This window comes from Bos grunniens, chromosome 1 (genome assembly GCF_055505025.1).
Source record: "Bos grunniens cultivar Pamir isolate PY7600 chromosome 1, Bosgru_T2T1.0, whole genome shotgun sequence".
Lineage (NCBI taxonomy): Eukaryota > Metazoa > Chordata > Mammalia > Artiodactyla > Bovidae > Bos > Bos grunniens.
This window is the reverse complement of record NC_141165.1, coordinates 119195330-119216658: the sequence shown is the minus strand read 5'-3', so window position 1 is coordinate 119216658 and position 21329 is coordinate 119195330. Positions and strand designations below refer to the sequence as shown.

Sequence of the window (21329 nt, the reverse complement as noted above, 5' to 3'; positions counted from 1 at the left end):
TGTCCAGTTCTAACGGTTGCTTCCTGACATGCATACAAATTTCTCAAGAGGTAGATCAGGTGGTCTGGTATTCCCATCTCTTTCAGAATTTTCCACAGTTTCTTGTGATCCACACAGTCAAAGGCTTTGGCATAGTCAATAAAGCAGAAATAGATGTTTTTCTGGAACTCTCTTGCTTTTTCGATGATCCAGCAGATGTTGGCAATTTGATCTCTGGTTCCTCTGCCTTTTCTAAAACCAGCTTGAACATCAGGAAGTTCACGGTTCACATATTGCTGAAGCCTGGCTTGGAGAATTTTGAGCATTATATACATACATATATATGTGTGTTTGTTTATTTATTTATTTTCTGAATGTTTCAAACTGCTGATACACTATATTACTCACCTTGCCAAGAGTCATCTATGCAGATAGCTTACTAGCATACAGAGGAAATATAAAAAGGGAGAGAAAATAAAATCAAAACTAAGGAGGTGGGTGTTATGATGCTTTCCAGATAGCAGAAAGACAGTCTGAAGTATTTACAGAAACACAGAAAACATAGACAAGATAAAATAAATATCAAGGACACGGCACGTGTTAACCTCCTCTACTATCTGAATGTAGTGTTGAAGGCAGGATTTCTGTTTTGCTTAAAAAAAAAAAACAAATTAGCTGAAACCCACATGTAGCAAGCTCCTGTAGTCAACTGGAGACAAAACTTAACAGGATTTTTTCAGGTTGCTTACAGTTAACCATCAGAAACTCTCCATAACCATCCCTTAAGTTGCAAACAGCATCTCTTTTTATCACTACAGGCATTATTCAATTATATGTCTCTTTCTAAAAGTCCCAGAGAACATCAAGTCAACCATGGCACACACGAAAGCTACTTGCTGTAACTTGCTGGAATCCACTGTGGATGACACAAGCACAGAATTATGAGCCTCTAACAGAAGGCTGAATAATACAGACCTTCTGATAACTCTCATGTTTTCTTTTATCCGAGAGTGTTTCCTGCTCTTCCTTCTAATTTCAAGGCAGAGTTGCCAGTGGGAAGCCAAATAGACTGGTTTTAGTTTTCCCTAGTCTTTCCTAATTTACTTATGGGAGAAAAGAGAGTACCAGAAAGCACAAAAAATTATAATTAGACACTGAATATTTCAGAGTGGATTGCAATCAGACTGACTTCTATTCTGTTAGTACAGATAAAGTCCCATGATACTTCAAAGATTCTGAATAAGGGTGGATCTCTACGAACTCAGAGAAGGTTCCAAGCAGCCTTTGTGGGAGTCTGCCTAATCTAAACTACAGATACAATACATAGGTTTTTCCATTCTCCCCTATCCCCTTAACTGCTGGGTTCAAACCATGGAAATAAGCCAGCAAAAAACTAACAATAATGAATATTTATTCAATCTTTAATGACATGCCAAATAATTTATGTAAGTTATTTCATTTTCAAAACATCACTTTGAGGTAAACACAGTTATTCTATCCATGTTACTGATTTTTTAAAAATTAAAAAATAAGGATCATAAAGGTTCAGAGTAAAGTTACCTGAAGCTTTTCAGTGGCGGAATCCACCAAGGACAAGGCAAAGGGCACTGTGTTATCGGAAACCAAGGCCAACATAACACCGGTGCCCGCTGATGGGCGAATATTCAAGGACACATTGATTTGCCAAGCCTCAGGATTGGATTCATTCTCTGTTTAAACAATGAAACAGAAGCAGGATCAATGTACTCCTAAGTGCACCAGAGGAATTAATCTTATTAATATTCAAAGCCATCTTTGAGTGATATTAAAGAATTTAGTTCTTTCCCAATGATCTATATAACCTAGGCAAAACAGAGCAAAAGAAAACAGTTTTTAATGCAGGCAAGAAACACACAGATGGAACCTCATCCTTTAGTTCTTCCTTAACTGAATTGTGGTGTTTAGAATTATTATGTATTTTCCAGTTGCTCTTTAACAGCTCTCCCTTCTGTCTTACACACTCTCCAATGCTCAAATCTCATAGTGGTTGTATAATAAAATACGAGAAAGTTCAACAAATTTATTGTAGTATTTCTGAGGGAAAATCTGAGTGCAGCTGCCAACCCCAGCCCAGTATTCTCTTCCTTATAGGAGTCAGGTTAGGGCAGTGGGAAAGAAAAATCTGATCTCTATACATAGGGCTGTGGGATGGTTTGATAATAGAGAAATATTCTGAAGTCAACAGTTAACTTTGAAATTCTCCTAGGAACTCTTCTGTAATTCTCTTATCATAATGCTTAACATTCTTTTTCTTAATTACTAGGTCAACAGTCTACACAACTAGAGGGCAAGCTCTGCAAGTCTCTGTCATTACTGCTTTCCTCAGTAGTCACTTAACAAATATTTGCTGAACTAATATGATTTCAAAACAGTTTTGATTTCTAATAATTTGAAATAATTTGTAAACTAATAATCTGAAAATATTAGCTTAAGATCTGAATGAAGTCTTCCCCATTTAATACAAATAAATGTATAGCAATTGTCCAAATACCACTTTGAGGCTTTAAAAGGGTGAATGTGAATGGAGAAAATAATTCTCCTTTGGCAAGATATTCTTCCATTTAGCCACATCTAATACTATTACATTTTCCACTATAATCCTTTAAAGTCCACCCAAGAGGAAAAAAACCCCCTGTATAATCATTTTGAAGTAAGTAAATTTACTGTAGGACATTAACAAACTCAAAATGAACATGCAGATATGAAGAAATTATAATGTAGCATTAAATATTAATTATAAAGTAGGCCACATTTATGTTATCTGTGAAACAACTAGTTAGTTACTTATGAAAGTAAATTCAGGTACAATAAAACTATCTTCATTTTCTTTTCAGAACTTTTTTTCCATTGGAACAAATTATCATGGGCCTAGTTGTTTTCTATATTCAATCATCAACTCAATTAACACATTTTTTAAAAAAAATGTTCATATTCAGAACAGAGCTAAAGTTAATGACATTGTATTAATTTACGTTAAGAAAACAGAGAGCAATAGTAAGATGCTTCCTTAAAACTGCAGCAATACTTTTAAGGCTGCAAATAAAGTTAAAATATGACTCTTTCTTAAATGAGAGATATTCAAATTAACCCTAAATTCATACTAAATACTGTTAGTAGCTCAAATAATGAGCTCATAAAACAGAAAATGACACAGAAGCCAACAAAATAATTAAGATATACAAATACCTAGTAAAAATATGGTGAGATATTAAATTTCATTAGAAACTGGGATAATTAAAACTACAAGATTTACTTTTTCAACTCTCTAATTAGAAACAAAACTTGAGCATAAACTTTCTTCTGTTGGTAAAAGTATAAATTGATAAAGAGAGGTCCTCTGGCAAACCAGCCATTACCCTAAGCACAATGTATATTAAAGGAATTTGAAGGGTAGTCATGAAAACAAGAAAACCTAAGCAGTTTAACTCTTGACTAGATTGATTCAAGCCCTCTCATTAAGAGTCTAGCAAATGGACAGATATGCTTATCTCCAAATGTTAATATGATTTATCTCAGTCTCTACTGTTTTATCTGACACCCACATTTAAGCCAAACATTATTAAATACAGAAGAAAAATAACCCATAGTCAAGAGAAAAAGCAATTAATACTACCAGTTTTAGATATGACGCAGATTTAGTTTCAATTCAAAACAGCAAGGAATTTTTGCTATTTGTTAATGAATAAATTTAAACATTAGTGAGAAGAGAAAGATACAATAGGAGATCACTTACTATAATTTATGCTAAACTGAGCAACTCCAGTACCAGGATAGTAGGAACCCTTCTCCACATTGACAAGACAATGCTTATTTTGTTTTTCTTGAATGATTTCCTTTACTCCTGAAGTTCCTTGATTCATCAAATTCCAGCCTCGAATACATCCATCTAGACGAGGGTTAATCTAACAATATAAAATATAGACCAATGAATGCATTTTAAACTTAAAAAGGGGGGGCTTTATTGATCATATTACTATATCTATTGATATTACTATATTTATTGATTATATTACTGGATACAGGTTTTCATTTAAGGGCAAAATTCCTTCTTTGATGACATTTTAAAATACTTAGAATTTTATCTAAATTTTTTTCAAGGTCTCCTGCAGATGACAGTCTTTTCCAGTAAAAGTGCATTTATAACATCAGAGACCTTCACTGGGATCCTAATGATTTTTAACACCTTTAAGCCCCACCTGCCTCTCCTGTATCATCCAGCACTAACTTTTCTGCTTTCTAGTTCCATGTACGCTTTTACCTGTGGCCCTGGGTTCTCAGCTGCTTTTGTTTTTCATTAACTGTATTTACAACATAGGTTTGTTTTGCCGTCAAACACGAAGCCTCTTCAGGAACAAAAGTGTTTTGCATTCTTTAGTCTCACCAAAGCATCCTGCCACACTCAGACATGTAGCCATTTCATAAATAGTTGATTCTTTTTGAATAATTTATTTCTTTTAAAATGTCTTGATTTTATCAATTTCAAAGGACAGATATATTCACTCTAACATGAGTTAACTAACTCAGATTTTATATCATATCACAAATCTTTTAAAAGCTAAGGCAACTGAAATATATAAAAAGTAGTAAATATTTAAATTAAATCAGTAAGTGTAAAATTGGCAGATCCATGACTTCAAATGAAAAATTTTAAACTCCTCAAGGTCAGTGATCAGTCTCCTTCATGAAACCTTTTCCACAGAGGTTGCTGCTGCTGCTGCTAAATCGCTTCAGTCGTATCCGACTCTGCGACCCCTGAGACGGCAGCCCACCAGGCCTCCCCGTCCCTGGGATTCTCCAGGCAAGAACACTGGAGTGGGTTGCCATTTCCTTCTCCAACACATATAGAAAAATCGTCTATTATATCTAGCTTCAATTTATGACAGGCGGCAGTTTTATTTCCCATCAAAGATTTTCTTTTAAAAATTCCACCTTACATGCTATACTTGTCTCCCAAATTTTAGTCCTAAAACAGACCTAAGAAAGTCTTACTTTGACTGGCTTCTAGAAAATAATGTACTTTTGGACTCAAATATATACATTTATATGTCTAATGGCTGAGTATGGACTATTATGATGGTAATATTTAACTGATGCTTGAAGAATTTTTAAAAATCTACTTCTCCATGAGTAATACTGGGAATTTAAACAGGCTCAAAAACACTACATTCATTTTCTTATTTCCTTACTATAATTTCAAAGGTTGATAATGTTATTTTTCCATGTTCAATTCAAGTTTTCACAGTTGGTGTGTTCAACAAAATAACTTCATTTGACTCTCAGAAAAATACATTTTCAAATCTATTACAGATGAAAGATTTCATCCATGATGAATGATACAAGCTTGGATCATTACCGGTCTAATGAGTGCATTTTCCATTTTCCGAGGTACTCCTGCAAAGTATACTTTGGTTTCTAGAAACCCATTGGTGGGCTTAAAAAGGCTTCCAGGCTTATTTATATTCATTACAGCTTCTTTAGCTATTTTTACACTAATACTCTGTTCTAATTCTTCCACAGAGACCTACAATTAAAAAGACAAAAATTATCAAACAACCAAACATTACTGCATTTCATATGAAACACTAAGATTGAAAAATCCTGTTATTATTCCAGTACATAAATTTCCAAAGTAATCATTTTAATGCACTTGTTAATTTGTTCCAATACATTTCACATGTCAAATTAGTATAAAGGTGATAAAAATGCATTTTAGTGTGATAATTCTTGATCAAAACTAAATCAACACCATATTTTAAAGTTTAAAAATCAGTATTTTTCTATCACATTTAAACATTCATTTATAATATATATCTTTCAATCCCAGTGTGCCATAAAATTAACAGTTTAGAAAAAAGAGAGTCACTCTACAGAATCTTGGGAAACTTTTAAGTGCTCTTATTTTGCATTTGTCTGATAGTATAAATATGAAATCAATAATGTAAATAAATTTTAATATAAATTAAGAGAAGCTAGTACATTCAGTATTATGTTTATTAAACCCAAATTATATTTTGTTTCAAAATTCAAATGTAGTTGAGGTCATAAGAAAGCATAATACATTAAATTAAATTGGGTTTTCCAATTTTGAAAGTAGTTTGGGTTTCTAAAAAAATTGGAAGTAGTGGTAAACAATAAAATTTTTTTTCTTATAAAGGCAATTTGAAGAACCATTGCTGCAATTTCCTCATGTAAAACTGTAGGACTCAAAATGCAAACTCTGCATTTACTTATCAATCGGGGTGACCAGACAATAGGCATATCAAAGCACTACTACAGGAAAGGAAAAATTATCCTCTAAAGTAAAATAACACCCCAGCATAAGCCTTCATTTGTAGCTTTTATGTTATTCTATGTATAGGAGCAAGTTTTGACAAATATTATACTTGAATTTAAGTATTTACATATTGAAACATATTTTTTAAGAAATTATATTCTTTTTAATATAATATTTAGAGAAGTATATTGGATGTGATAGAGTTTAAAACCACAGATTGACAATAACTCATCTTGGTGTCTTTATGGCCCCCTTTATGCTGAATTTCCAAAAGCTTTCAGTCTATCTTAAATTAGAGGCTGGATCTTAAAAATATACCCCGAATCTGACCACTTCTCAGCACTCCTACTATCAACACTGCAGTCAAAGCTGTCATCTTTTCACTGTGTTATTGCAATAGTCTCCTAATCCCGTATCCTGTTTTATCCTTGTGAAAGTGAACGTGTTAGTCACCCAGTCACGTCTGACTCTTTGCAACCCCACGGACTGTAGCCTGCCAGCCTCCTCTGTCTATGGAATTCTCCAGGCAAGAATACTTGACTGGGTAGTCATTCGCTTCTCCAGGGGATCTTCCCGACCCAGGTATTGAAGCCGGGTCTCCCACACTGCAGGCAGGTTCTTTACCATCTGAGCCACCAGGGAAGCCCACAGTTGTGGCCCACGGGCATAGCTGTTCCGAGGCACGTGGGATCTTCCCAGACCAGGGACTGGACCTCAGGTATCAATAACTTCAAATATGCAGTTGACAGCACCCTTATGGCAGAAAGCAAAGAAGAACTAAAGAGCCTCTTAATGAAAATTAAAGAGGAGAGTGGAAAAGTGGGCTTAAAACTTAACATTCAGAAAACTAAGATCATGGCATCCGGTCCCATCACTTCAGACAGGGAAACAATAGAAACAGTGCCAGACTTTACTTTTTGGGGCTCCAAAATCACTGCAGACGGTGACTGCAGCCATGAAATTAAAAGACACTTGCTCTTTGGAAGAAAAGCTATGATCAACCCCAACAGCATATTATAAAGCAGAGACCTTACTTTGCCAACAAAGGTCCCTCTAGTCAAAGCTATGGTTTTTCCTGTAGTTAAGTATGGATGTGAGAGTTGGACTATAAAGAAAGTGGAGTGTTGAAGAATTGATGCTTTTGAATTGTGGTGTTGGAGAAGACTCTTGAGAGTCCCATGGACAGCAAGGAGATCCAACCAGTGCATCCTAAAGGAAATCAGTCCTAAATATTCATTGAATGGACTGATGCTGAAGCTGAAGCTCCAATACTTTGGCCACCTGATGCAAAGAACTGACTCCTTGGAAAAGACCCTGATGCTGGGAAAGATTGAAGGCAGGAGGAGAAGGGGGTTGGATGGCATCACCAGCTCAATGCACATGAGTTTGAGCAAACTCCAGGAGTTACTGATGGACAGGGAAGCATGGTGCGCTGCAGTCCATGGGGTCGCAAAGAGTTGGACATGATGAGTGACTGAACTGAACTGAGGGATTGAACCCATGTCTTCTGCGTTGGCAGGCAGATTGTTTACCACTGAGCCACTATCTTTACTCTCTACAGTTTCCACAAAGTCATTAGGTCCTAACCAGGATCATCTCTTAACATGCAAATTAGATCATATCACTTCTCAAAATCATCTAAGGTGTTTCTACTTAACATAAAATTCAAGGTCTTATTCCAGACCACATTTCTGACCTCAGTTTTTACTACTCTCTCCCTCTTTCACTCCACTGCGTCTACACTCACTTTCATGTTGCTGCGCAAATAAAAACAAACACATCCTCTAGCCTAAGACTGTGTTTGCTGTTCATGTGACACAGAATTATCTTCTTTCCAAAATGTCTGCTGTCATGTGCCCTCAAGTCTCTGATTTAATGTAATCCCATCAGAGATGGCTTTTCTGATTCCATGTGCACACTCACCATCATCCTTCTCTACTGCCTGGCCTTGCTTTTCTTTTTCCTCATAGCATTAATCACTATCTGACATAGCTATTTGTTGACACATGTGTGGTTTTCATCTCATCACCAAAATGCAAGCTCCATAAGAGCAAGGACTTTTGTTTTATTCACTATTGCATCCCCATCACCTAGAAGAAGGAATAGCACAGAAAGTGCTCATAAAATATTTTGTTGGATAAATGAAATTATACAAATTATACATTTTCCACCAATATTAGGATTATACCCAGCTACGAAATATAATAATCACTTATAAGTTATCAATAATCACTTATAAGAATAAATATTCCTACAGGTTATAGCCATTCTAACGACAATCATTACACATTCAATTTTATTTACCTGAATTACAAAACAATTCTAAGTTATACATTTTAATTTCTTATTTTTAACATTTTATTTAAAATTTTAAAATAATTTAAAATTAGTGAAACAACTGCTATAAAGTGAACAGTCTAGTTTATAGGTTAGTTTAACTTAATCACTTTGTCATTAATTAAAATTAAAATACTTATTTAAAATATTTATTTATTTTAAATAATTCCTGTGCTGCATAAATTTGTTTGAAACAGTATAATTCATTAACAATTCATCAGGATTATAAGTTAGTAGGACTACCATGCTACCATACTATCTTTAAATATAAAAGGTATGGAGTGAAAAAAGAAATCCTATTTATCAGTGGGGTGGAAAATGCAAAAATTGTTAAAATATTGAATTACAATTGAAAGAAAAAACAACAGCACCAAATTTATTACCAAAGTTTGTCTCTGACTTGCTAATGTTCTTAAATTTTATTTTTTCTATAAACTTGTATTCAGTTTATAGAGGGAGATTTTAATTTAAATGCTTAGCTAAAACATGGGCATATCATTAAATAATAGTTTCTTTTTAATAAGAATAATAAATATAGGAGATGAATGAAACTGAACATCTGCCTTCCATTCAACCCGTATTCTGTCTTTAACAGGATATAGCTCATGAACAATTCTTCAATAAATACTACTTGCAACTCATGATCACTTCACAGATAAATATTTACCTTCTTTATATACATTATATCCTACATAGAAATGTATTTAAATTCACCTTCAAACAGCTGATCTTTTCAATTTGTATAAACTCATTGGAAAAAGAATTCTGTTTACTCTCTTTTACTGTAAAAGTGATTTTAGTGGTTTTAGATAGGTGATTTAGGGACATCTGGCATTAAAGTGTATACTGGAGGAATAGTGGTATGCATGAAATATTACAGATACAGATGTAGTAGGCAAGGTGATAAAAAAGCTATAGTAATAAGCAAAATAAGTCAAAGAATTTTAACAACTTCTCTGACAGTTGCATTTGATCCTGTGAAGCCACAATTCTTTCAAAGTTAGGAGCCCAAAATCCATGGCTGCCAATCAACAGATAGCCCCCTTTTTGGTGAACCACATCTGCACCCAACTATTCCTTATTACACTTTCCTGTAACATATTTCACATTACACCATATTGGTTCACGATGCCACATCCACTATTAAACTGTGAGAGTCTAACCTCAAAGAACATGGACAATCTTCTACTATGATTTCAGCCCCTTGGACTCAGGAATATAGCATTTTAAACATGCTTACTAAATATTTATTGAATATATGATTGCAAGAGTGGATAGATATAATGAAATAATTTAGTGATGACTTTACATGGCTGCTTAACATGGACCTTTCTTGTCAGTTCCCATAGACTTAGAAAGTGTCTCTTTGGGGCACCACATTCTAAGGTGAAGCTGATCTTCTCGGATCTTCTCTACTGAAAGTAGCATTGATTTAATTAACATTCTCCTCTCTGTAGACTAACAGTAATCCCTTCTCCAAGATAAGTTCCATTTGCATACAGTAGATTAAAGTTCTATTCTTGATTATTCAAATAAAGACTCACTTTTAGGGATTATCTAAAAATGCTAGTTTCTAAGCATTCTAATTGGTTTCAGCTAGTGCATCCTATTTGTACTAATCCATTAGTCTATATGATAATATTTAAAATTAAATTAAATTTTTAATTTTGTTACTACATGTATTTCTCTTTTACATTAAAAATATTGATGTCTATCCAGTGTAGTTGTCCCAGATCAACCCTTGACCTTATAGGTGCAATATCACAGTTCACCAGTGACAGCCACTAAAAAAGGTAAAAAGTTAAAGACAAAATAGTTCTTTCTAACAAAGCTAATAACTGAAAACAACTTCAGTTATGGGAAATCCATACTGTTGAGAGAGAAAAACTTCTCAGACCATTTCAGGTATTTACAGTGTGTAGAATACACTTCACACAACATCAGATAAACCCAAACTTATTTTGGTTTGGTATCACTATTAAAGTAATGATTAATGATTTTATACAAACTGCATCAGAATGGAATGATTCTTTATGAGTTCTGCAAAACGTACCATATGCCATAAACCATCATTAATAACTTTGCCTCCAGTTGTCATTTTGGTTGTCTTTTCATTCTTGAACTGAATTTCAATCTTTCCCTCACGAAGCGCAATCAGGAACCAAGCTGAGTGATCAGAAGATTCTGCATACAGGATAACACCTTCTGAATCATATGTCCGGAAATCAAATTCAGCTGAAAATCTGAACAATGGACAAAGAGAGAGCCTGAATAGTGAGAAATATTGAAGATCATGTTTTTCTTTTACTCTTGAACTGGCAAATAGCAGTATGTTGAAAGAGACAACTCTTTCACTAGAAAAAATAAAAAAGGGCAGGATTAAGCTCTTCTTGTGTTATCTCTGGCTCCATGTGTACTTAAAATCAAGATGTTTTACTTTCTTGCTTATTTGTGGAAACTTTTTTCCAAATGAGCATATGCTTTGATAAATTTTTCATCTTTTGGCATTTGTTTTGAAAGCTCTTTTAAATGCTGGAATACACATGTACAAATATTAGGCATATTGTCTCAGAGCCTTTTATATACTATATAATCTAACATGAAGATTCTTTTTCTTTCTTCCGTATCCATATATGATTAATAAAAGATGTTTAATCCATGATTGGTTCATCCATCAAAGAGCAAATTATCCCTATGATTTCATATATGTCAGGAAGGAATCACTCACAGAAATGTACAAGATAGTATCTGAATGATTTCTAACATAATTAAGTCTTCATGTGTGGTAAAGGAAGGTAAAATCAAAAACTTTTAAATGTATCTGTTAGTTTAATTTTAAAAGCTCTCCAAAACTCTAATTGCACAAATCACTATACTGGAGTACACAGAAGGAAAGTTTAAAAGATATAGCCATGTATTTGAGGCAATCTGAGAAACGCTGGACTGGAAGAAACACAAGATGGAATCAAGATTGCTGGGAGAAATATCAATAACCTCAGATATGCAGATGACATCACCCTTATGGCAGAAAGTGAAGAGGAACTCAAAAGCCTCTTGATGAAAGTGAAAGTGGAGAGTGAAAAAGTTGGCTTAAAGCTCAACATTCAGAAAACGAAGATCATGGCATCCGGTCCCACCACTTCATGACAAATAGATGGGGAAACAGTGGAAACAGTGTCAGACTTTATTTTTTTGGGCTCCAAAATCACTGCAGATGGTGACTGCAGCCATGAAATTAAAAGACGCTTACTCCTTGGAAGGAAAGTTATGACGAACCTAGATAGCATATTCAAAAGCAGAGACATTACTTTGCCAACAAAGGTCCGTCTAGTCAAGGCTATGGTTTTTCCTGTGGTCATGTATGGATGTGAGAGTTGGACTGTGAAGAAGGCTGAGTGCCGAAGAATTGATGCTTTTGAACTGTGGTGTTGGAGAAGACTCTTGAGAGTCCCTTGGACTGTAAGGAGATCCAACCAGTCCATTCTGAAGGAGATCAGCCCTGGGATTTCTTTGGAAGGAATGATGCTAAAGCTGAAACTTCAGTACTTTGGCCGCCTCATGCAAAGAGTTGACTCATTGGAAAAGACTCTGATGCTGGGAGGGATTGGGGGCAGGAGGAGAAGGGGACGACAGAGGATGAGAGGGCTGGATGGCATCACTGACTCAATGGACGTGAGTCTGTGTGAACTCCGGGAGCTGGTGATGGACAGGGAGGCCTGGCGTGCTGCGATTCATGGGGTTGCAAAGAATAGGACACGACTGAGAGACTGAACTGAACTGAACTGAGCTCTAACAATGCCTGCTGCTATTAAGACATTGAACATATATGTAGCTATTACAGGGAAGGATAAAAATCTTAAGAATGCTGGACTGAAAAATAACATATATCAATTCATGGCCTTACAATACTTTAATGAAAATCAGCATTAAAGTTTCCAAGGGACCAGTAAAGCAAAGTGACTGAAAAAAGGTAAACACGAAACAGGAAAAATAGTTGTATAACTACTAGTCATCTGAGTTAAGTTAACATAAAGGTAATTTAAATTAAAAAATTAAGATTTCAGATAATTATTAAATATGGCAAGAAAGAATCCCAGACTCTTTCCTTTTCTGTATACAATAGTAATAGTAACAGAGGCATCATTTGTAATGGGCACAAGCCTACCTCAAATAGAACAAAGAAAAAGTGATAGAACGAACTTTCTAGCCTTGAGAATTCCAAGGAAATATTATAAAGAGGTAAACGTGGAGTAAAGCTTGTTGGGTAGATCACAATATACTAGGAATTCAAGGAACTCCGATTATATTTAAAAAGAACCATTTTGCTCTGAGTAAGGCCTTCTATTCTCTTTCATATTCATCACATTTTGCTGATGTGAAGCATATATTATCTTGCCAAAACCTGAATCTGTGTATGGTCAGGATCTTCTAGAAGTTGATCCTATCATGGAGATGATTTCCTTCTCTTTGTAAAAACATGCTAAACCAGTAATTCAAAGAGTTGTGTTCTGCATATTTTCTGTCTGGAGTACATCAGCATACTGATTCAGTACATTGGGGAATAATTCATTCTCTTTCAGAAGTATTGCAGAGTGAAAAAAGAGAACTTGTTAACTTTGGGGCAGCATAAGTTTTTGACCCTGGGAAACAGAGTTGAAGAAATTTGCGAAAAAAGAAACAAAAAGCATTAGCTGTTCTTTGTGTCTTTTACACAGGTGGCAGCTTATAAAAATTCATCAAGCTGTATATGTAAGACATATGTATATTACATGTATATATTTCTCTGTGTGTTTATGTGTGTGTATATACAAATACATATAATACCTCAATAAAAAGTTTAAACTAAATAATAAATACTGAAAGAAAACAATTGTTTGACCAATTTTATCTGATGTTACAGCCCAAGCTTTTGTGAACGGTAAGAAATGAATACCTCTGAAAGTGTCTGAGATAATTAATTCTTCTCTCTCATAATTATTCTCATAGCAAGGAAAGGCTGTCTCCAATCTATATCACTAGAAGATATTCTTTGCTCTGAGATGTTAAAGGGGAAAACCACATTTTTGGGAAAATCAGAGTGCTGAAAGGGCACAATTATATCAGTGAATAAATTTCAGTGTTCCTTAATAATAAAATTTCTATGAATTGAGTTGAATTATTTAATGAGTATTCACTCATATATCTAACGGATTAAATTCTAAATATACATGCTTATCTAATTAAAATATTTTAAAATTTGGATTGTATAATCAGTCTCAAATGTTTACTTTCCATTATTCCAACAAAATTCCAATTTTCTTCCCCTAGTTCCAACAATGTATGGCTCTGAGAAAATTTGATAAAGTAGCATCATGACTCAAAAACAGAAACAATTACTCCCTCTCCAAAGTCAACCCAACTACAGGAAGAGGAGATAAAGTACTAAGTCAACTAAAATCATGTGACACATTTCTTTAATATACTACTTCAGCAATCTTATCATAGTTTCCTTAATAATTATGAATATAACTATATTCTAAAAGCAGTTTCTTGAATTATTCCCATTACTTAGAAAGCATAAAAAAGAATGAAAATTTCACAAATACATTAAATCCTCTTTTCTAGCTTTTTAAAAATATGTATTCATTAGAATAGGAAGAACTCTGGCTTAACGTAAAATGATCACTAGGGAAGATCAGCCTAGAACAACCCCAAATGATTCAAGCGTGAAAAATATATGTGAAGGAAAAAAAGAAATTTAGGGTACCCAATATCATCTGATTGATAATGCACCTAAATTATATGATTGTTAATAAAATTTCATGGATTTAAAACCTTTCAGTGACTCCTTTCTGTCCTGACCTGCTTATTTCTGTAATTATCACTGACATTGGTACCTCACCTGGTGGTTTCTGGCAAACGAAATTTTAAATACAAAACGACCCCTACAAACTGCTCTGCCAAGTAAAGCAATTCATAATTTTTGTCAAGGTCCAAAGGAAGGCACACTGGAACAGCCTGGAGAAAAGGCAAAAAATAAGAAAAAGCATTGGTTACTGCTTGGTGTATGTGTCAGGATATCATGCTTTCTCTGGTTCCTAATGTTCTTGTCTGGAGAAGGCAATGGCACCCCACTCCAGTACTCTTGCCTGGAAAATCCCATGGAAGGGGGAACCTGGTAGGCTGCAGTCCATGGGGTCGCTAGGAGTTGGACACGACTGAGCGACTTCACTTTCACTTTTCACTTTCATGAATTGGAGAAGGAAATGGCAGTCCACTCCAGTGTTCTTGCCTGGAGAATCCCAGGGACAGGGGAGCCTGGTGGGCTGCCATCTATGCGGTCGGTTGCACAGAGTCAGACACGACTGAAGCGACTTAGCAGCAGAAGCAGCAGTGTTCTTGTCAAACATATCCTCTCTGATACAATAAAATACATGCAGAATACCCACGGTAATAACAAAGCAGTATCCTTTACTTCCTTGTATAGTCCATCAGTGTAATCTCCAATAATGCATGCTAAGTCACTTCAGTCATGTCTGACTCTTTCTGACCCTATGGACTGTAGCCCGCCAGGCTTCTCTGTCCATGGGATTCTCCAGGCAAGAATACTGGAGTGGGTTGCCATGCCCTCCTCCAGGAGATTTTCCTGACCCAGGGATCAAACCTGTGTCTCCTGTGGGCTCCTGCATGGCAGGTGGATTCCCTACCACTGAGCCAGTTTTATTTATTTGTACCTAGCTTATTTGTTTTTCTTTGGAGTACCATTGCTTTACAATGTTGTGTTAGTTTCTGCTGTAAAATAGAGTGAATAAGCTATGATGTTGTTAGTCGCTCAGTTGTGTTTGACTCTTTGTGACCCCATGGACTGTAGCTCACCAGCCTCCTCTGCCCATGGGATTCTCCAGGCAAGAATCCTGGAGTGGGTTGCCATGCCCTTCTCCAGGGGATCTTCCCCACCCAGGGAGTGAACTCAAGTCTCCTGCATTGCAGGCAGATTCTTTACAGCAGAATAAGCTATCTCTATACATAAATCTCCTCCCTCTTGAGCCTCCCCCCCACTCACCCTCCATTTGTTTTAAAGTCTTATTAAGCCAAATTTTTTCTGAGCAAAAGTGTGCTCTCTAGATATCAAAGGAAATGCTGAAAAACCTGAACAGGATAAATATAAAGTAAGAGATCATCATAATCTCCAAGGAATTTACCAAAAAAAAAAAAATTTAGAGTCAGATGATTTACTATCAGGGCTTCCCAGGTGGCTCTGGTGGTAAAGAACCCATCTGTCAGTGCAGGAGACATAAAGGACGAAGGTTCGATCCTTGGGTCAGGAAGATCCCCTGGAGAAGGGCGTGGCAACCCACTCCAGCATTCTTGCCTGGAGAATCCCATGGATAGAGGTGCCTGGCAGGCTACAGCCCACAGGGTCACAAAGAGCCAGGCATTACTGAAGTGACTTAGCACACATGAATGAACTATTATCAGGGTTTTTTTTTTTTTTTCTTTTAAGAGTAAAAACAAACATTTAAATGGAAAGTTTTTTAAGGAGAAGTTCTTGGGCATATATCTAGGGATATTCTGGGGAGAACTGTGGAAACAGCACTGTATTAAATCTAGGTCCTAAAATAATATCTCATTTCCTCTTAGAATAAATCTATTCCAAGGAAGATGGCAATGTGTAACTACAAAAAATACTGAAATAATAGGATATCAAATTACAAAATAGACATGCACATAATATATTTCAATGAAGTACTGCCAAAGTTACTACATATACCAACTAGCTTTCCTTACCTTCCTTTACCAAATAGGTAGCATAATATGAAATGTTGACATTTTTAAAACATATACAGCTTCTCTTGGTAGCAGATAGAGAGTATGTGTAAATCAACGACTATTAAATAATCAGTTAAGGGTATTTCTTTTTTTTAATGTCTACTTCATAAGCATGACATTTCACTTTCACTTTAAAAAATTAAAAGAGATTCATGAATTGGACTAAAGATCACTAATGTGATCCTTACTTAGGGGGAAAAAAAAGAGCTTCAAATTTCTTCAGTGGAAGAAATATTAGAACCTACCCCGCAACATTCAATTTCTGGATCAATTATGAATTGAATTTGAGTAACCTAGAAGCAAGTTGGAGAGAGAATAACAAAACTGACCCCTCTGAATTTCGATATACTTAAACCTCAACTAAATCCTACTCTGACAAAATTGTTTGCACCTGAGATTTTATGCACATTCTTGCAAGTACTAACATGCCTAAGCCATGATCAAACTTGTCAGAGTGTGATAAAAGTGGACACTGAAAAATGTTTCCACTGAAATTTCTATGGAAGATTTTTTCTCACAAAGAGAAATGTAACCCTTAGCTTTTTATAGTTTTTTAAGTAAATATACACATTGCATTTTATAAAAGTACAGGCTATACAGATGAGCACTCTCTGAACTGTGGCCCTGCAGCTTTTTCTTAATCCAGTCACTAATTATCCACATGCATGCTATGTCGCTTCAGTTGCGCCCAACTCTTTGTCACGCACTGTGGACTGCAGGCCATCAGTCTCCGCTGTCCCTGGGATTCTCCAGGCAAGAATACTGGAGTGGATTGCCATGCCCTCCTCCAGGGGATCTTCCTGACCAAGGGAATGAGCCTGCGTCTCTTATGTCTCCTCTATTTGCAGGCAGGTTCTTTACCACTAGCACCACCTGGGAAGTCCCTCACAATGTCTACCAAATTACGTGGTCAAAATTAGTATATAGATTGTGACTCATAGCTTGCTTTGAACTATAGCAACTATAGTAGAAATCTGTATTCTTATTTACCTCAACTATGTGGAAATAAGTAACTGGATCTCAGTTTTAAAAGGAGATGGGAAGGTTAGTATTGCAAAGTGTTACCTCACAACTCTTCTGATCTTGGGCAAGTTTGAATCCTTTCTTTCCGTCACAGTAACAAGAGTAACCTCCAGGGTAATTGACACAAAGTTGAGCACACAAGTTCTCAGCGCATTCATCCACATCTGGGGGAAAAGAGAAAATAAATTTTAATATCTCCTAAATGTTCAACCCAACAGAAGAAGGACTATTCTGATTTTAGTATAAGATAATCAGTGATAATAAATCCTTAGTGAAAGAAATTCTTTGACATCAAATCACCTGTATGCACTTGCCACAGAAATTTAAATGAGTCATAAATGTAGTTTCAATTTGTTTATATACCTGAATCAACAAATTTAATGATTAACTTTCAGTAATTAATAAAGATATAACAACTACGCTAATTTTCTGATTTTGAAGAAAAAAACAAGAGTCTCAGTGTAACTGTCGAATTTGATCATATACATTCCATTGACATTTTCTTCTTAACTCTTTGCTTTGAAGAAAAGAAAAGAAAGGGGAAAAGAAGGAGTGGAGGCGAGGACAGGGAGACAAGGAAGGGAAGGGAAGAAAAGATCCCTTTTAAATGAAGGTTAATGTGATTCACAGAGACAGAATCCACCTGCCAAGCCAGAGATGTGGGTTCAGTTCCTGAGTCTAGAGGATCCCCTGGAGAAGGGAATGGCAACTTACTCCAGTATTCTTGTCTGGGAAATCCCATGGACAGAGGATCCTGGTTGGCTATAGTCCATGGAGTCACAAAAGAGCTGGATGCAACTTAGCAACTAAACAACAATGTAGTTGGAGATTAAATGACTATATCAAGAAAATATCACTTTCCATAATGCAATGATTTATGGTGGCAATAAATTTAAGGACATACATTTATTTCTTAACTTATCAAAGATATAAAAAAACAAAAAATATTAATGTGCTACTACCTCCCATTTCGTGAAATTTTCTCTATGGTCCCTGTCCCAATCCATACTTTAAGAAAATCATTCTTGGAAAGTTGTAATAAGATGCTTCAGCTTAGATACACTTTAGAAATATGTAAGATCCTTGACCTTTTAGATGAATATACCCTGTGATCTTTGAAAATTCCCAAACTCAAACACTGCTATAGCATAGTTACCCCTTAAAATGAGAACCCCTTTGAATGTCTTAAAATAGAACCCCAAAATTAGTGAGCCCTCAATACTATTGAAATTGAATAGCATGACTAAAGTAATAAAATATTGTATATATATGTATGTCACATCTATTTCTGCTTTATTGACTATGCCAAAGCCTTTGACTGTGTGGATCACAATAAACTGTGGAAAATTCTGAAAGAGATGGGAATACCAGACCACCTGACCTGCCTCTTGAGAAATCTGTATGCAGGTCAGGAAGCAACAGTTAGAACTGGACATGGAACAACAGACTGGTTCCAAATAGGAAAAGGATTAAGTCAAGAATGTTTATTGTCACCCTGCTTATTTAACTTATATGCAGAGTACATTATGAGAAATGCTGGGCTGGATGAAATACAAGCTGGAATCAAGATTGCCAAGAGAAATATCAATAACCTCAGATATGCAGATGACACCACCCTTATGGCAGAAAGTGAAGAACTAAAGAGCCTCTTGATCAAAGTGAAAGAGGAGAGTGAAAAAGTTGGCTTAAAGCTCAACATTCAGAAAACGAAGATCATGGCATCTGGTCCCATCACTTCATGGCAACTAGATGGGGAAACGTGGAAACAGTGGCAAACTTTATTTTGGGGGGCTCCAAAAAATCACTGCAGATGGTGACTGCAGCCATGAAATTAAAAGACGCTTACTCCTTGGCAGGAAAGGTATGACCAACCTAGATAGCATATTAAAAAGAAGAGACATTACTTTGTCAACAAAGGTCTGTCTAGTCAAGTTTATGGCTTTTCCAGTGGTCATGTATGGATGTGAGAGTTGGACTGTGAAGAAAGCTGAGTGCCAAAGAATTGATGCTTTTGAACTGTGGTGTTGGAGAAGACTCTTGAGAGTTCCTTGGACTGCAAGGAGATCCAACCAGTCCATTCTAAAGGAGATCAGTCCTGGGTGTTCTTTGGAAGGACTGATGTTGAAGCTGAAACTCCGATACTTTGGCCACCTCATGATAATTTGTAGTTATTCAACATATACAATGAATATAACTACAATACAATACAATACAATGTGATGAAGTTGGCTAATAATAAATCTGCAAATGCTTACGGCTGACCATGGTAATTTCTATCTGGAGGGCTGGGAGAGTAGAAATGGTGTGTGGGAAGAGATATTGTTTATTGAGTACGTGAGGATATAAGACATCAAAATCTCAAAAGGAGTATAAATAGTCGAAAAAAATCTATTCTAAGACTATTATCAATTTAAGCAAATTCACAGAGAGATAAGTAGGGTTTGGAGGTTGTCAGTGATTGGGAAAGGGAGGAGGGGGAATTTATCGCTTGACAGCTACAGAGTTCTGTTCAGAAAAATTTTGGAACAGATAATGGTAATGGCTGCATAACTGTGTGACTATAATTAATATCACTGAATTGTACACTTAAAATTACTATTAATTTAATTAGTTTTAGTCATGACATTGGGCTTCCCTGGTGGCTCAGCTGGTAAAGAATCCACCTGCAATGGGGGAGACCTGGGTTCGATCCCTGGGTTGGGAATGTTCCCTGGAGAAGGGAAAGGATACCCACTTCAGTATTCTGGCCTGGAGAATTCCATGGGCCGTATAGTCCATGGAGTTGCAAAGAGTCTGACATGACTGAGAAATTTTCACTTTCAGTCATGATATTAAACTCACTTTAAAATTTTTTAAAAAATCAGAGGAGGATGTGAGATAATTTGTACATATCCATGATTTAAAAAAAAAAAAATAACCCTATGACACATCTAAGCTACCTGGGCAGCACCACTGGAGTCAAATGAAATACTCACAAGCTTCAAGGAGCTCTCCCAAAACCAGACACAGACATCACTAATCACTGCTTCTCACAGTTTTAGAGCTTGGCTCTCATCTGGTTATGATGAGATTTTCTTTTTACATATATTTAATTATAATGGAATTAGATCATTTACTATTTTACAATAAAATGACACACTTAAACACACAGAGAAAATTACTGAAAAGCCTGGCATAAAACCAAACATTTCTAACCACCTTGTTTTAAACTTGTCTTCCTTTCTGTGTGTGTGTGTGTGTTTCCTTTCAGCTTCTTTTTATTTTTGAATATTATGTGTTTCTTTTGCTTCTATCATATATGGGAGGTGTGCAATTCAAATACAGCTTTAGAGGGCCATCAGATTACACAGCACTGAAGATCATGCTTGGGTCCATACTTTTAATCTGGAAGGAAGCCATCACTACCCCACTGATCAAATTATAGCATGGATTTTACCACCTGAGAACATCTGATTACTGATATCAAGGAGAACCAATGCTTCTCATTTCAAATCAGGGTGCCAACTCACCCCCTCCACCACCAATAATACCAACAGAACTTTACCGTCACAAGACTTTGATACGGGATTGTATTTGTAGCCTTCAGCACATTCACATTCAAAGTCTCCTGGGATGTTCTTGCACACAGCTGTGCCACAAATGCTTGGCTTTAAAACGCATTCATCCACATCTACAAATGAAACAAGTATATTAAAAAAATTTTTTCCCATACCATTAGACACTAGCAAAGAACACTTGATTTGTGTTTCCTGGGTCTAGTTTCATATATCTAAGACAACAAAGTGGACTGGAAATAGCAAAATATTAAATCTATCATCACATTTTAGTTCAGTTAATACAGTTTCTTTCTACAAATGCATAGGGAGTT

General features: G+C 35.8%; 1 protein-coding gene across 1 annotated transcript in view; it reads right to left on the bottom strand.

Annotated features, from left to right (window-relative positions):
- The window catches only part of PROS1 (protein S), a 64325-nt gene that overhangs the window by 6902 nt on the left and 36094 nt on the right, over window positions 1-21329 (bottom strand). The window contains exons 7-13 of the mRNA XM_086321474.1: window positions 21006-21131; window positions 17504-17625; window positions 14511-14626; window positions 10683-10872; window positions 5372-5539; window positions 3752-3920; window positions 1540-1688 (exon numbers count right to left, since the gene is read on the bottom strand). Coding sequence (XP_086177600.1) covers window positions 1540-1688; window positions 3752-3920; window positions 5372-5539; window positions 10683-10872; window positions 14511-14626; window positions 17504-17625; window positions 21006-21131 — 1040 coding nt within the window. The remainder of the gene's footprint in view (window positions 1-1539; window positions 1689-3751; window positions 3921-5371; window positions 5540-10682; window positions 10873-14510; window positions 14627-17503; window positions 17626-21005; window positions 21132-21329) is intronic.